The 17,500-nt window shown below is 34.5% G+C and overlaps 2 protein-coding genes across 3 annotated transcripts in view; both read left to right on the top strand.

Annotated features, from left to right (window-relative positions):
* Positions 1-4,476, top strand: part of LOC132838617 (amine sulfotransferase-like) — a 10,133-nt gene extending 5,657 nt beyond the window's left edge. The window contains exons 5-6 of the mRNA XM_060859060.1: positions 3,189-3,369; positions 3,797-4,476. Coding sequence (XP_060715043.1) covers positions 3,189-3,369; positions 3,797-3,924 — 309 coding nt within the window. The 3' untranslated portion in view covers positions 3,925-4,476. The remainder of the gene's footprint in view (positions 1-3,188; positions 3,370-3,796) is intronic.
* A 1,870-nt stretch (positions 4,477-6,346) lies between these two features.
* Positions 6,347-9,297, top strand: LOC132838616 (uncharacterized). 2 transcript variants are annotated; one of them, XM_060859059.1, is made up of 2 exons: positions 6,347-6,798; positions 8,554-9,297. In XM_060859059.1, the coding sequence occupies exons 1-2, from the start codon at positions 6,655-6,657 to the stop codon at positions 9,220-9,222; spliced, it is 813 nt and encodes a 270-aa protein (XP_060715042.1). In that variant the 5' UTR covers positions 6,347-6,654; the 3' UTR covers positions 9,223-9,297. The 2 variants fall into 2 exon arrangements, with proteins under 2 accessions (XP_060715042.1, XP_060715041.1); XM_060859058.1 differs by lacking the exon at positions 6,347-6,798 and adding an exon at positions 7,304-7,792.
* The last annotated feature ends 8,203 nt before the right edge of the window (positions 9,298-17,500 follow it).

The following is a 17,500-nucleotide window of genomic DNA, read 5'->3' as shown; positions in this document are numbered from 1 at the left end:
CAGAGTTTATTTTTTTATTATTATTTTTTTTTTTTAAATAAATGCAAAGGATAGTGAAAGTGCTAGTTGAAGTGTTTCCTGAATAAGTAGGTCTTTTATAAATAACCAGTGACTCAGCTGTCCGGACCTCTAGGGGAAGTTCATCCCACCACCTTGGTGCCAGTACAGAGAAGAGTCTTGTAGTAAACTTCCCTCTTACCCTGAGAGATGGTGGGACCAGTGGTGCAGTGCTGTAGATCTGAGGGTGTGAGGTGCAGTGTGAGGAGTGATGAGGGCTTTTAGGTAAGAGGGAGATGGTCCGTTTTTGGCTTTGTAGGCCAACATCAGTGTTTTGAATCTGATGCGTGCAGCTACCGGAAGCCAGTGGAGGGATCACAGCAGCATGGTGGTGTGGAGAACTTTGGCAGGTTGAAAACAAGCCGTGCAGCTGTATTTTGGATCATTTGCGAATTTAATTTGACGAATTGCGTTCATATGTAGACCTGCCAGCAGTGTGTTACAGTAATCCAGTCTAGAAATGACAAGAGACTGAACAAGTACCTGAGCAGCCTGTGTGGACAAAAATGGCCGAATCCTTCTAATGTTGTAGAGAAGAAACCGACATGAGCGAGTCACATTAGCAACATGAGAGGAAAAGGACAGTTGATTGTCCATGGTTACCCCAAGGTTGTGAGCTGTGGCTGAAGGGGAGATCAGATCGTTATGTAGGGATATAGCAAGGTCATGACCTGGGGATGAATCACCTGATGATCAGCAGGTCAGTTTTGTTAGGATTGAGCTTTAACTGATGAGCAGTCATCCATGATGATATTTCTGCCAGACATGCTGAGATCTGATCAGAAGCTGTGGTATCTGAGGGTGGGAAAGAGAAGATAAGTTGTGTATCATCAGCATAGCAGTGGTAAGAGAACCCATGTGAGGAAATAACTTCACCAAGAGAGTGAGTATACAGGGAGAAAAGAAGAGGACCAAGTACTGAGCCCTGTGGGACACCAGTGAAGAGTCTGCGTGGAGCAGACGTTACTCCTCTCCATGTTACCTGATCTGAGCGTCCTTCCAGGTAGGAAGCGAACCATTCCCAAGCTGATCCGCAAATCCCAAGACTCCTGAGGGTGGACAAGAGAGTCTTGTGGTTGACCGTATCAAATGCTGCTGAAAGGTCAAGGAGGATAAGGACGGATGACAGTTTGGCTGATCTAGCAGCATGTAGTTTCTCAGAGACATCCAAAAGGGCTGTCTCTGTGGAATGAGCTACTTTAAAGCCAGACTGTTGGGATCTTGGAGGTTGTTCTGTGAGAGATAGACAGACAGTTGATTAAAGACAATGCGTTCAAAATTTTTTGAAAGAAACGAGAGAAGTGAAACCGGTCTGTAGTCACTGATGTCTGATGGATCTAGCGCAGGTTTCTTTAGGATGGGAATAACCCTTGCTCTCTTGAATGTAGTTGGTACCTGACCAGATGCTATGGATCTATTGATGATAGTGGAAATGAAGGGCAGAAGGTCTTGCGAGATGGTCTGGAGCATAGTGGAAGGGAGTGGATCCAAAGCAGAGTTGAGCAGAGAAGAGATGATGTTGTGGAGCTTCTGCGGGTCATGTGACAAAGCTTTAAGCTTTTCCTTGTAGAAGGAAGTCTTGACAGAAGTCACATCTGAGGAGAACTTGGCCAGGAGTGCTCGGTAAGAATCAAGATCTGCATCAAGCTGTGATTTCTTCCACTTTCTCTCTGATGATCTTAGCTCTCTTCGATTGTTGCGCAGCACATCTGAAAGCCAAGGAGCAGAACAAGAGGTTTTCTTGGGTTTAGTGAACAGAGGGCAGAGAAAGTCCATGGTTGAGGAAAGAGATGAGAGGAAAGTATCTGTGGCCGAGTCCAAGGGTAAGTGAGGAAAAAGACTCAGGATCAGGAAGGGAAGAAAGAGTGCCAGAAGCTACAGAAGAAGGGGAGACAGAGTGAAGGTTGTGTTGGGTAAGAGCGAGGGGGTGAGAGGTAGTTTTAGGTAGGGTAGGGAGAGTGATGGTGAAGGATACCAGGTGATGATCAGATACGTGTAGTGGGGTAGCAGTCACGTCTGTAGCTGGAGAAGGACGGGTGAAAACCAGGTCCAGGACATTGCCTCCTTTGTGTGTGGGGATGTAGCTGTTGAGTGTGAGGGTGAATGAGTCGAGAAGAGACAGGAGGGAAGAAGAATGTAGCTTGTCAGAGGGGAGGTTGAAGTCACCAAGCACCGTCAGAGGGGAGCTATCAGAAGGGAAAACACTAAGCAGTGTGTCCATTTCTTCCAGGAAGTCACCTAGGGGACCAGGAGGGCGGTAAACAACAATGATAACAAGGTTGATTGGAGAGGTAACAGATATGGCATGGAATTCAAAAGAGGAGATGGTTAAATGTGACAAGAGGAGAGGTGTAAAGCACCATTTCTTTGACAACAATAAACCTGTACCACCACCCCTGCCTGTTTCTCATGGTGAGTGAGAGAAAGCATAGGCAGAGGATGGAGCAGCTGGTGTAGCAGTGTTCTGTGGGGATATCCAGGTCTCTGTTAGTGCAAGAAAATCAAAGGAGTAATGGGAAGTTAAAGCAGAGATAAAATCAGCTTTCTTTACAGCAGACTGACAATTCCAGAGCCCACCTACCACCGCTGTGTGTGACTTACACAAGAGAAGAGGGTAGATGAGGTTACTGGGATTGTGACCTCTGCTCTGTAGACGAGAGCGTCTGTGACAGTATGAGGTGATTACAGAGATGGGTTTGAGGCAAATATCTGCGGTCAACCAAGGTGAGAATTAAAGTATGGTATAATATGTTAAACAGTACTAGACATCTATGATATAATGTGTTAGAGATACTTACAGAACCTTCAGTTTAAATGATTAGAGCCCTGCCCACTATTCACACCTTAAGGGAGACTGAAACTATTCCTGATTAATCAGCTGAGAGAACAACAAAGACCAACACTATAAGATCAACAATGGTATAGAATATAACAGAATTCAAAATCACACAACTCTAGAACAAAGTGAGTTAAGCAGATAGTATACAAAAGTCAGGAACCTACTTTACCAGAAGACAATATATTCAGATGAAGAGAGTTAAAGCACACACACACACCATGACCTACAGCTACTTTAGTGTTGGTGGAATTCAGTGTCTGAATGAGTGTAAAAGTGTGTTGTGGTGTTTCAGGACCTGAGAGGAGTCGTGGTGCAGATTTGTACGTTTTTGGGGAAGAACGTGTCAGATGATGTCATCGACAGCGTGGTGAAAAAATCCAGCTTCAACTACATGAAGAAAGACCCCAAAGCCAACTACGAGTATTTACCTGATGATATGGTAGATCATAAGAAAGGAGGCTTCCTCCGCAAGGGTATGGATCATCTGAGCTTCAGCTTCACTTCACTGTTTACTCACAATTACTCGCTGCTTAGCTCTCTCTCACACACACACACACACACACACACAAACACACACACACACACACACACAAACACACACACAAACACGCACACACACACAAACTCTCACTAATACTTTAAATCAAAACATTGACTGAAAATGGATTTACATCATTTGGGGGATTTTTCGCATCCCTGTAGCTCCTGTGTAGTGTTTTGTAGATGATCTGCAGTCCTGAACCTGCTGCTTCAACATCTAATGCTGTGCTTTTACACAGAACTGCTATTGATCTGAGTGTGTGTGTGTGTGTGTGTGTGTGTGTGTGTGTGTGTGTGTGTGTGTGTGTGTGTGTGTGTGTGTGTGTGTGTGTGTGTGTGTGTGTGTGTGTGTGTGTACAGGTACAGTGGGAGACTGGAAGAACTTTCTGACAGTGACACAGAATGAACACTTTGACCGTGTTTATCAGGAACAGATGAAAGACCTGCCACTGGACTTTGTGTGGGACATCACTGACATACACACATAACACACACACACACACACACACACAAATGCTGATTAATGTTGTTATTCCTACTCGTCTGCGATGGGTTGGCACTCCGTCCAGTGTGTATCCTGCCTTGATGCCCAATGACGCCTGAGATAGGCACAGGCTCCCCGTGACCCGAGGTAGTTCGGATAAGCGGTAGATGAATGAATGAATGAATGAATGAATAAATTCCTACTCGAAATTCTACATTCTTCAGAATCTTCTTGTCAGTAAAGTGAGTTTTCCTTCATGTTTAGATCAAAAGAATAAAATACACCATAATGTATAATGATGTTAGTGTAATGTTCTCAGACAGAAACACTGAAAACAGCCAACAATAACAACAACAACAACAACAACAACAACAACAACAACAATGTGCTGATATGAGCTGCCATAGTCTCCCAGAGGAGAAAGTATAATAATAACAGTGAAAACAATTCTACCATTTACAGTAGATGTTTAACACCTGCACTACACATCATCATCATCATCATCATCATGTTACACATAAGTCATTTTGGTTCATTAAAGTCATCTGCATCACCACTTATTGTGTCTTTACTGTTTTGGAATCACATTATTGTGCACTAAATACACTGTGTGGCCAAAACTATGTGCCCCCTGATCATCACACACAAATGTGTTTCTTTCCTGAACATGCACACACACACACTCTCACTCTCTCTCTCTCTCTCTCTCTCTCTCACACACACTCTCTCTCTCTCACACACACACACACACACACACACACACACACACACACACACACACACACACACACACACACACACACACACACACACACACACACACACACAGGTGGCTCGAGTGGTTAAGGCTCTGGGTTGTTGATCGGAGGATCAGAGTTCAAGCCCCAGCACTGCCAAGCTGCCACTGTTGGGCCCTTGAGCAAGGCCCTCAACCCTCCCTGCTCCAGGGCGCTGTATCATAGCTTCCCCTGTGCTCCGACCCTGACCTCCTCAGTTGGGATATGTGAAGAAAAGTATTCCGCTGTGCTGTAATGTATACAGTATGTGGTGATAATTAAGCTTCGCGTTAGTTCAGGCAGGCCTCGGAGTCAAGTGCATCAGCTGCTAATCAGCCGTTTCCGGCGCGCCCAATCCGGTACGACTTTTTTACATCTGTCGTGATAATACTCGTTATCGTTTTTGCAGTTAAACAGTAATCCAACGTGTAATTACGGTGACTGGTCCACCGGAGCAGCTTTGATTGTAAATTACGCTATGCTACGTAATGCTATGCTACGTAATGCATGCTACGTAATGCTATGCTTCGCTATACTATGCTTTGATGCTAGGTCATGCTATGCCTCGCTAGGCTACGTTATGTTATGCTAGGTTATGCTATGCCTTGCTAGGCTATGTTACGTTATGCTATGTTCCCGTATGCCGTGCTAGGCTATGTAATGTCACGATAGGTTACGCTATGCCTTGCTAGGCTATGTAAAATTACGCCAGGTTATGCCATGCCCTGCTAGGCTATGTTACATTACGTTATGTTATGCTATGCCTTGCTAGGCTATGTTATGTTACGTTATGTTAGGCTATGTTGTGTTACGTTATGCTATACTGTCATGCTGTATTATGCTAGGTATGCTATTCCTTGTGACGTTATGCTACGGCATGTTATGCTATGCTTTTCATGATAGGTCAAGCTTCACTTTGCTATGCTTCGCCACGCCATGAAACTTTTAATCATAGACTTGTCAGCTCCTCTCTTTTTTAGGACACTTAAATTTTGCTATGTGGATAATCATGCAAGGTCGCTCCTTCATCTCTAGACTCCTTAATATCTCTAAACCAGTCGAGTATCTGCACGATTCTATCAAGCTGGACACAGGCTGCAAATACGAACTGCATTTCTGGTCCCTCCTATGCGAAGGATGGAACGGAATTTCTTCTTTCACAATGACGCGGTAGAAACTTCCGTTGCGCTCAAGTTCTTTACCGATGCCGCTCCCTCGAGAGGATTCGGAGGGTTTTTAATAACCAGTGGTTCGCAGGCGCCTGGCCAAAAGAATTATTAGCTCTCCCTCCTAAAGTCCTGTCCACAGCTTGTTAGAATTATACCCTATCGTTGTGGCGTGCATCCTTGGGGTAACCAGTGGTCCAGGAAACAATTCCTCGTCTATTACGATAACGAAGCTACCGTCCACATCATTAACAAAGGGTGCTCCTCAGTCCCCTTCATCAATAAGTTTATAAAGCACCTTACGTGGACAGCTTCACGCTGCGCGCAGTTCACATACCTGGCCTCGACAATACTTTAGCTGACTGCCTGTCTCGTTTCAAATTTCAGGAGTTCAAAACAGTGCCCAGATGCCTCTCCTTCGAGCCTGCCTTGCCCAGCATTCGCCCTGACTGTCCTCGACGAAGCTCCACTCTGCAGTCTTACCTTTCCGCAGCTTCCCTGTACATGAGATAAAGCATAGCTAAATCCACATTAAAAATGTATGACTCCGCTTGGACTCGCTTCTTTAGCTTCAGTGCTTATTTTTCAGTCCCCTTCTTGCCAGTTAACATTGCAATTGTGAGGGCTTTCATCACGCATTGTTACCTAGCAAAAAAAATGCAAACTTCCTCCATTAAAAGTCAAGTTTCAGGCATCCAATTCCACTGCATCCCTGCAGTCTGCTAGGGCATCCATCCATCCGCCTGCTCCTCGACGGCATCAGAAAAGAAACACCAAAAGGAGAGAAAAGCCATGACGAGATCCTGGTTCGCCACCCGTCCACGCTACGCATGCCAATCCTGCGGCCTCTCTCCAGAGCTCTACACATCTCACTCCTTCCGCATCGGAGCAGCTACAATGGCAGCCTTGGTCACTACGATCCCCACTTTAAAACGTGTGGGTTGATGGTCTTCTGCGGCATTTGAACGCTACGTGCGTCTGGGAATCCAGGACACGTTAGAAGCGCAAAAAGTCATGGACTCCATCTGATCACGATATGTCTTTCCAACGTGCCTTCTCCCCCTCTTCCTCTCCCCCCCTTCTTTCTTCTCCTTCTCCTCCGTTCCTGCCTAGTTCTTCGCATTTCACCCTGTATGCCTGTAAATCAACCTCTCATGCAGCCGAGTCTCTGGGCGCATGCTTCCACAGCCGCTTCCACTACAGCTAGGGGACAGTCAACTGCTGCCGCCGCAGTTGCAGGGGAGTATTTAGCTTACCCCCTAAGAGCCACACTCTGCCTACCCGACCAGAGCAACATGCTGTTGCTATCTCGCTGCCTCTCGCTCGGCCCGGGGTGACGCTTCCCCGATCACAGCATAGCTCCGGACAAGTATGTAATATCAGTGCACGAGCATCCGAGTCCCTACAGGGCACACGCTTCCCCTACCCATCACCACAATGTCCGGCGAATATACTACACGCTCGTCCTCAAAAGCAACACGCTTGTTGCAATATGCGCCATCTGCTCAGCCCAGGGTGATGCTTCCCCTGATCATTAATTGCGCCGCACGGGCGAATTACGCCCCTTCTCCTGCCGCCATCCGCTCAGCTCAGGGTGATGCTTCCCCTGCTGCACTATAGCTGAGTGGACATACACATGCCGTTGCAAATGCCGCCATCCGCTCAGCTCAGGGTGATACTTCCCCTGCTGCACTTACCTGAGTGGATGTACAACATGCTTGTTGCTAATATGCCACCTTCTGCTCAGCTCAGGGTGATGCTTCCCCTGCTGCACTATAGCCGAGTGGATACACCTCCACGACCGTCACCAGCCTCCTATGCACATCGCAATACGCGCTTTCGGCTCCCCAGGGTGACGCTTCCCCTGACCTCCGACAAGCCGGTTAGCGCCTACCACATCAGTTATGTTAGGGGAACTCTTTGGCATATGGTAGGTTTTGGGGTCTCTTCGATTCTCCAGCTGCCACTCTCCCCGCTCTGTCCATGCATACGCATGGAAGGCGCGCGGGATAATTCGCCCAGAACAGAACTATACCGCCAACACTAACTGTATTTCCTGACTGAAATAAAGGCTTCTTCTTCTGCTTATAAACAAACACACATACATACATACATGCATACATACACAGATATTAATAAGAAACAATATCTATTCCGGTTAATCTTATGTTTATATGTTTGGTGTTTGTATGATGAAGGTATAAAAAGCCTTTGTACAATACAGTTTTTTCCATTTGCTAACACACTAAAATGACATGCACAGCATAATTATTTAAACTGACACACAGAGAGCAAAACTTCTTCTAAACACTTTAAACACTAGTCTAAACACATTTTCTGCTTTACATACGTTTTGCATTTCAAAATGGCACTTTTTAAATGCACTGAACACAGTTTACACAGTTCTCTGCATAAGACACAACAATCTGACATAAAGTCACATGTTTGCCATTTCAAAACACTGGCATTCAAAATGACACTACATGAGCTAATTGGCCAAGTGCCACCTGGCCAAACACCTCAATGGTTAATTGTTAACACTTCAATCAGGATGTAAGCACTATGAAAAGTACTATGTAAGTACTTTTAGATACTTTAAGTACTATATTGACTGCAGTACACTACACACAACATTGTTTCCCAGTGTACTGGATAACACCATATTGACTGATTTTTGTTCTTTGTTTTCAGGGAGTACTGGAAATGGATGCTCATGCAATCCCACATGAGTTCATCTTTATAGATGAGACTGGGTTCAACCTAGCAAAGACCAGAAGAAGGGGGAGAAACGTCATTGGCCACAGAGACATTATAGATGTTCCTGGCCAACATGGTGGGAACATCACAATGTGCGCTGCCATCTCCAGTATGCATGGTGCCCTCCACTGTCATGCCAACCTTGGACCATACAACACAGCCAATATTCTCACATTTCTGGACAGACTTCACAACATTCTCATACCACCAGAGTGTATGAATGATGCAGACCATCAAAGAAACCGGTACGTTGTAGTATGGGACAACGTGACCTTTCATTGTGCAGCCCCAGTCCAAAACTGGTTTGCTGACCACCCAACATTTCTCGTGCAATACCTCCCACCATACTCACCATTTCTGAACCAGATAGAAGAGTTCTTTTCGGCATGGCGGTGGAAGGTATATGACCGGCAGCCCTTTGTGCGCATGCCTCTTGTGCAGGCCATGGAAGAGGCATGTGATGAGATTGATGTGGGTGCAATTCAGGGATGGATAAGGCACTCAAGGCGCTTCTTCCCTCGATGTCTGGCAAGGGAAGATATTGCCTGTGACGTTGACGAGGCGTTGTGGCCAGACCCGGCTGTGTGGCAAGATGCTGCCTAATTAATTTTCTTGCCTCTTTTTTTTTCTGAAATTTTCTTTTTCAGTTTACTGTTTTTTGTAAGAATATTTTTGTTCAGTCCCATGTAAATATATCTGCTATGCATATGTTGCACCAACCTGTTTACTGTAGTGAAAAATAAATAAATAAAAAAATGTTGCAACAGCATGTGTGTGTATCTGCAAATATTTCTGTGCATGTGAACAATCTGATACATATTTTAGTATTATGGCAAAGCATACTAAAGATGGGGGTGCTTTTCATTATGCCCAACACTGTGTAGTTGGTTAGGCAAAAATCTGGTAATATGAATGAAGTGTGTGCCATTTCATGCAAAAGTTTGATTTTGATAATGCTATGTGTAGTTTTGGTTGCAGTGCTTCATTTTGCAGGATATATGAGGTATTTTGCAGTTTGGGTGTGTGGTTTTGTGAATTGTGTTAAGTATTTTGATAAAACCAGACTAGTTTGAAAAATTGTGTGTTAGCAATTGGAAAAAAACTGTAATGATATGTTCCACACTCATTAGCATTCCCCGCCTCTTCATGTTGCATATTCATCAGCATAGATATACACACTAGATGTCGCCTTGTATACGGCAGTACATTGGAGCGAATGCGTCAACTGAGCCTCCATCTTGGTACAGGGGACCCCCTCCTCTTAATGCATCAGCGTCAATGTAGGCAAAGAAATAAAATCACCATAAATCGTCATGAATGCCATTTCTAGTTTTTTTTGGTCGTTCCAAATGTCAGACATGTATTTATCATTAAGTCCAGAGAAAATTTAAGGTTTTGATATTAAGATAATCTCCTTTTTCACAATATAATACATAGTGCTAGTAGGTGTAAGTTTATTACTTACATTCTTCCACTTGAGTAAACTTCATATGAACAATCACTACTTACCTTATAGCCTACTGCATGTAACACTGCTACAATGGTGTGACTATACATGTTCATTTACACATTTAAATTGGATTGGTTTATTAAATATGATACACAAAGCAATTTGCAGGTGGAAGCAAATCACAAATTTGAGAAGAACATAATGTGAAAGTTAGATAGTTGAGGTGCCAAAAACTGTTCAATCTTTTATTTATTCCTTTCCTGCAATACTTTTGCAACATTAAATAATTATGTACTAAAGTCACATAAACCAAAAAAAAAAACCCCACAAAGTTTGACTTTGAGGCTGAACTGCCAACCTAACTGGTGACATCCTTCCAGGACTGTCAGCTGAGTTAACCATTAAAACTAAGTGTTTAGTGCTGCAACTGAAACTCGTCTCTGTTTATCACTTGGGAATCTACAAACAGATTCAGATTCTGATTATTTTATTTAATACCATGTCAGCAATTAAAGCTATTTTCATGGTAAAATTCAATTACAAAAACACAAATATATAAATACAATAAAAACAAAACAAATATAAACAGCAAGTCATATCATACATTTTTTAAATTAACATAAGATAAAAAAAAATCCAAACCCTTTTCAGACATAATGTCATTAAATGTCCTTAAGTGAAGTAACTGTATAAAAGATCATTCTGCTTGTGTTAAGTCCAGGACAATCTAATAAAATATGTTTGACAGATAAGGGAATCTTACAGAACACAAAATTGGGTCTTTTCACCTTTAAGCAAAAAAGCATGGGTCAATTTTTAATGTCCTTATTAAGAGCTTCGGAATCTACAAACATTGTCTGTTTTCCTGTCAAAAACTAATGAGTAACTAACATGGATTAGCTGTTAGCTGTGTTCGTTAACCAAGAACTAAAACAAACCAAACGGAACAAGAAATATAATTTCCTAACGTTCAATAACATAAAACACATTATGTGTTTGACGCATTTTTAGGACCCCAAGGCGACATCTAATGTATATATCTATGTAGTGTATATATCTATGTAGTGTATATATCTATGTAGTGTATATATCTATATAGTGTATATATCTATGTAGTGTATATATCTATGTAGTGTATATATAATGTAGTGTATATATCTATGTAGTGTATATATCTATGTAGTGTATATATAATGTAGTATATATATCTATGTAGTGTATATACCTATGTAGTGTATATATATCTATGTAGTGTATATATCTATGTAGTGTATATATAATGTAGTGTATATATCTATGTAGTGTATATATAATGTAGTGTATATATATATAATGTAGTGTATATATCTATGTAGTGTATATATATCTATGTAGTGTATATATATCTATGTAGTGTATATATAATGTAGTGTATATATCTATGTAGTGTATATATAATGTAGTGTATATATAATGTAGTGTATATATCTATGTAGTGTATATATAATGTAGTGTATATATCTATGTAGTGTATATATCTGACACGAGGTTGGACAAAGGCGAGTGAGGATCCAAATGCAGTTTTAGATTTTACTTAAACCAAAACAAGAAACAGGTAATACAAACAAGCAAACAAACAGGCAGGCAAAACAGAGCAGAATACAGAGCAGACAGGAGACCGGAACATCCACAACATACATACAAGCACAAAGCAATAACGACCAACAAAAGGGAAGTGAACACACAGAGTATAAATAACAGACAAGAACCAATCACAGAGCAGAACCAATTAGAGACAAAGACAAAACACCTGAAGGAGAGAAGGAGTACAATTAATGTCCATGGAAACCAAAGAGTGGGCGGAGCAAACAATTAACCACAGGAAAAGACAGCAGACAGAAACAGGACAGAAACACAGACAGACTCATTACAATATCTATGTAGTGTATATATAATGTAGTGTATATATCTATGTAGTGTATATATAATGTAGTGTATATATCTATGTAGTGTATATATAATGTAGTGTATATATAATGTAGTGTATATATCTATGTAGAGTATATATAATGTAGTGTATATATAATGTAGTGTATATATCTATGTAGTGTATATATAATGTAGTGTATATATAATGTAGTGTATATATCTATGTAGAGTATATATAATGTAGTGTATATATATAATGTAGTGTATATATATATATAATGTAGTGTATATATATATATAATGTAGTGTATATATAATGTAGTGTATATATATAATGTAGTGTATATATAATGTAGTGTATATATATAATGTAGTGTATATATAATGTAGTGTATATATAATGTAGTGTATATATATAATGTAGTGTATATATAATGTAGTGTATATATATAATGTAGTGTATATATAATGTAGTGTATATATAATGTAGTGTATATATATATAATGTAGTGTATATATAATGTAGTGTATATATATAAAATGTAGTGTATATATATAATGTAGTGTATATATATAGTAGTGTATATATAATGTAGTGTGTATATATATATAATGTAGTGTATATATATATAATGTAGTGTATATATATAATGTAGTGTATATATAATGTAGTGTATATATAATGTAGTGTATATATATATATAATGTAGTGTATATATATATAATGTAGTGTATATATAAAATGTAGTGTATATATAATGTAGTGTATATATAATGTAGTGTATATAAATATATATAATGTAGTGTATATATATATAATGTAGTGTATATATATAATGTAGTGTATATATATATAATGTAGTGTATATATAATGTAGTGTGTATATATAATGTAGTGTATATATATAATGTAGTGTATATATAATGTAGTGTATATATAATGTAGTGTATATATATAAAATGTAGTGTATATATAATGTAGTGTATATATAATGTAGTGTATATATAATGTAGTGTATATATATATAATGTAGTGTATATATATAATGTAGTGTATATATATAATGTAGTGTATATATAATGTAGTGTATATATATAATGTAGTGTATATATATATAATGTAGTGTATATATATAATGTAGTGTATATATATAATGTAGTGTATATATATGTAGTATATATATATAATGTAGTGTATATATATATAATGTAGTGTATATATATAATGTAGTGTATATATATAATGTAGTGTATATATATGTAGTATATATATATAATGTAGTGTATATATATATAATGTAGTGTATATATATAATGTAGTGTATATATAATGTAGTATATATATAATGTAGTGTATATATATAATGTAGTGTATATATATAATGTAGTGTATATATAATGTAGTGTATATATATAATGTAGTGTATATATAATGTAGTGTATATATAATGTAGTGTATATATAATGTAGTGTATATATAATGTAGTGTATATATATGTAGTATATATATATAATGTAGTGTATATATAATGTAGTATATATATATAATGTAGTGTATATATAATGTAGTGTATATATATAATGTAGTGTATATATAATGTAGTGTATATATAATGTAGTGTATATATATATAATGTAGTGTATATATAATGTAGTGTATATATATAATGTAGTGTATATATAATGTAGTGTATATATATATAATGTAGTGTATATATAATGTAGTGTATATATATATAATGTAGTGTATATATAATGTAGTGTATATATATATAATGTAGTGTATATATAATGTAGTGTATATATAATGTAGTGTATATATATAATGTAGTGTATATATAATGTAGTGTATATATAATGTAGTGTATATATATAATGTAGTGTATATATATAATGTAGTGTATATATATAATGTAGTGTATATATATAATGTAGTGTATATATAATGTAGTGTATATATATAATGTAGTGTATATATAATGTAGTGTATATATAATGTAGTGTATATATATAATGTAGTGTATATATAATGTAGTGTATATATAATGTAGTGTATATATAATGTAGTGTATATATATATATATAATGTAGTGTATATATATAATGTAGTGTATATATATAATGTAGTGTATATATATATAATGTAGTGTATATATAATGTAGTGTGTATATATAATGTAGTGTATATATATAATGTAGTGTATATATAATGTAGTGTATATATAATGTAGTGTATATATATATAATGTAGTGTATATATATAATGTAGTGTATATATAAATGTAGTGTATATATAATGTAGTGTATATATAATGTAGTGTATATATATATATAATGTAGTGTATATATATATAATGTAGTGTATATATATAATGTAGTGTATATATATATATAATGTAGTGTATATATAATGTAGTGTGTATATATAATGTAGTGTATATATATAATGTAGTGTATATATAATGTAGTGTATATATAATGTAGTGTATATATAATGTAGTGTATATATATAAAATGTAGTGTATATATAATGTAGTGTATATATAATGTAGTGTATATATAATGTAGTGTATATATATATAATGTAGTGTATATATATAATGTAGTGTATATATATAATGTAGTGTATATATAATGTAGTATATATATATAATGTAGTGTATATATAATGTATTGTATATATAATGTAGTGTATATATATAATGTAGTGTATATATAATGTAGTGTATATATATGTAGTATATATATATAATGTAGTGTATATATAATGTAGTATATATATATAATGTAGTGCATATATATGTAGTATATATATATAATGTAGTGTATATATAATGTATTGTATATATAATGTAGTGTATATATATATAATGTAGTGTATATATAATGTAGTGTATATATATATAATGTAGTGTATATATAATGTAGTGTATATATATATAATGTAGTGTATATATATATAATGTAGTGTATATATAATGTAGTGTATATATATATAATGTAGTGTATATATAATGTAGTGTATATATATATATAATGTAGTGTATATATAATGTAGTGTATATATATATAATGTAGTGTATATATAATGTAGTGTATATATAATGTAGTGTATATATATATAATGTAGTGTATATATAATGTAGTGTATATATATAATGTAGTGTATATATAATGTAGTGTATATATAATGTAGTGTATATATAATGTAGTGTATATATATCTATGTAGTGTATATATAATGTAGTGTATATATATATATAATGTAGTGTATATATATATAATGTAGTGTATATATAATGTAGTGTATATATATAATGTAGTGTATATATATATATAATGTAGTGTATATATAATGTAGTGTATATATATAATGTAGTGTATATATAATGTAGTGTATATATAATGTAGTGTATATATAATGTAGTGTATATATATCTATGTAGTGTATATATAATGTAGTGTATATATATATAATGTAGTGTATATATATAATGTAGTGTATATATATATATAATGTAGTGTATATATAATGTAGTGTGTATATATAATGTAGTGTATATATATAATGTAGTGTATATATAATGTAGTGTATATATAATGTAGTGTATATATAATGTAGTGTATATATATAAAATGTAGTGTATATATAATGTAGTGTATATATAATGTAGTGTATATATAATGTAGTGTATATATATATAATGTAGTGTATATATATAATGTAGTGTATATATATAATGTAGTGTATATATATATAATGTAGTGTATATATATAATGTAGTGTATATATATAATGTAGTGTATATATATGTAGTATATATATATAATGTAGTGTATATATATATATAATGTAGTGTATATATATAATGTAGTGTATATATATGTAGTATATATATATATAATGTAGTGTATATATATATAATGTAGTGTATATATATAATGTAGTGTATATATATGTAGTATATATATAATGTAGTGTATATATATAATGTAGTGTATATATAATGTAGTATATATATATAATGTAGTGTATATATAATGTATTGTATATATAATGTAGTGTATATATAATGTAGTGTATATATATGTAGTATATATATATAATGTAGTGTATATATAATGTAGTATATATATATAATGTAGTGTATATATATGTAGTATATATATATAATGTAGTGTATATATAATGTAGTGTATATATATATAATGTAGTGTATATATAATGTAGTGTATATATAATGTAGTGTATATATATATAATGTAGTGTATATATAATGTAGTGTATATATATAATGTAGTGTATATATAATGTAGTGTATATATAATGTAGTGTATATATAATGTAGTGTATATATATCTATGTAGTGTATATATAATGTAGTGTATATATATATATAATGTAGTGTATATATATATAATGTAGTGTATATATAATGTAGTGTATATATATAATGTAGTGTATATATATATATAATGTAGTGTATATATATATAATGTAGTGTATATATATAATGTAGTGTATATATATATATAATGTAGTGTATATATATATAATGTAGTGTATATATAATGTAGTGTATATATATAATGTAGTGTATATATAATGTAGTGTATATATAATGTAGTGTATATATAATGTAGTGTATATATATCTATGTAGTGTATATATAATGTAGTGTATATATATATATAATGTAGTGTATATATATATAATGTAGTGTATATATATATATATAATGTAGTTTATATATAATGTAGTGTATATATATATATATAATGTAGTTTATATATAATGTAGTGTATATATATATAATGTAGTGTATATATATATAATGTAGTGTATATATATAATGTAGTGTATATATATATATAATGTAGTGTATATATAATGTAGTGTGTATATATAATGTAGTGTATATATATAATGTAGTGTATATATAATGTAGTGTATATATAATGTAGTGTATATATAATGTAGTGTATATATATAAATGTAGTGTATATATAATGTAGTGTATATATAATGTAGTGTATATATAATGTAGTGTATATATATATAATGTAGTGTATATATATAATGTAGTGTATATATATAATGTAGTGTATATATATATAATGTAGTGTATATATATATAATGTAGTGTATATATATAATGTAGTGTATATATATAATGTAGTGTATATATATGTAGTATATATATATATGTAGTGTATATATATATATAATGTAGTGTATATATATAATGTAGTGTATATATATGTAGTATATATATATATAATGTAGTGTATATATATATAATGTAGTGTATATATATAATGTAGTGTATATATATGTAGTATATATATAATGTAGTGTATATATATAATGTAGTGTATATATAATGTAGTATATATATATAATGTAGTGTATATATAATGTATTGTATATATAATGTAGTGTATATATATAATGTAGTGTATATATAATGTAGTGTATATATATGTAGTATATATATATAATGTAGTGTATATATAATGTAG

The sequence above is a fragment of the Tachysurus vachellii genome, chromosome 23, assembly GCF_030014155.1.
Source record: "Tachysurus vachellii isolate PV-2020 chromosome 23, HZAU_Pvac_v1, whole genome shotgun sequence".
Lineage (NCBI taxonomy): Eukaryota > Metazoa > Chordata > Actinopteri > Siluriformes > Bagridae > Tachysurus > Tachysurus vachellii.
The sequence above is the reverse complement of the archived record's forward strand: the minus strand, read 5'-3'. Positions and strand labels throughout refer to the sequence as shown.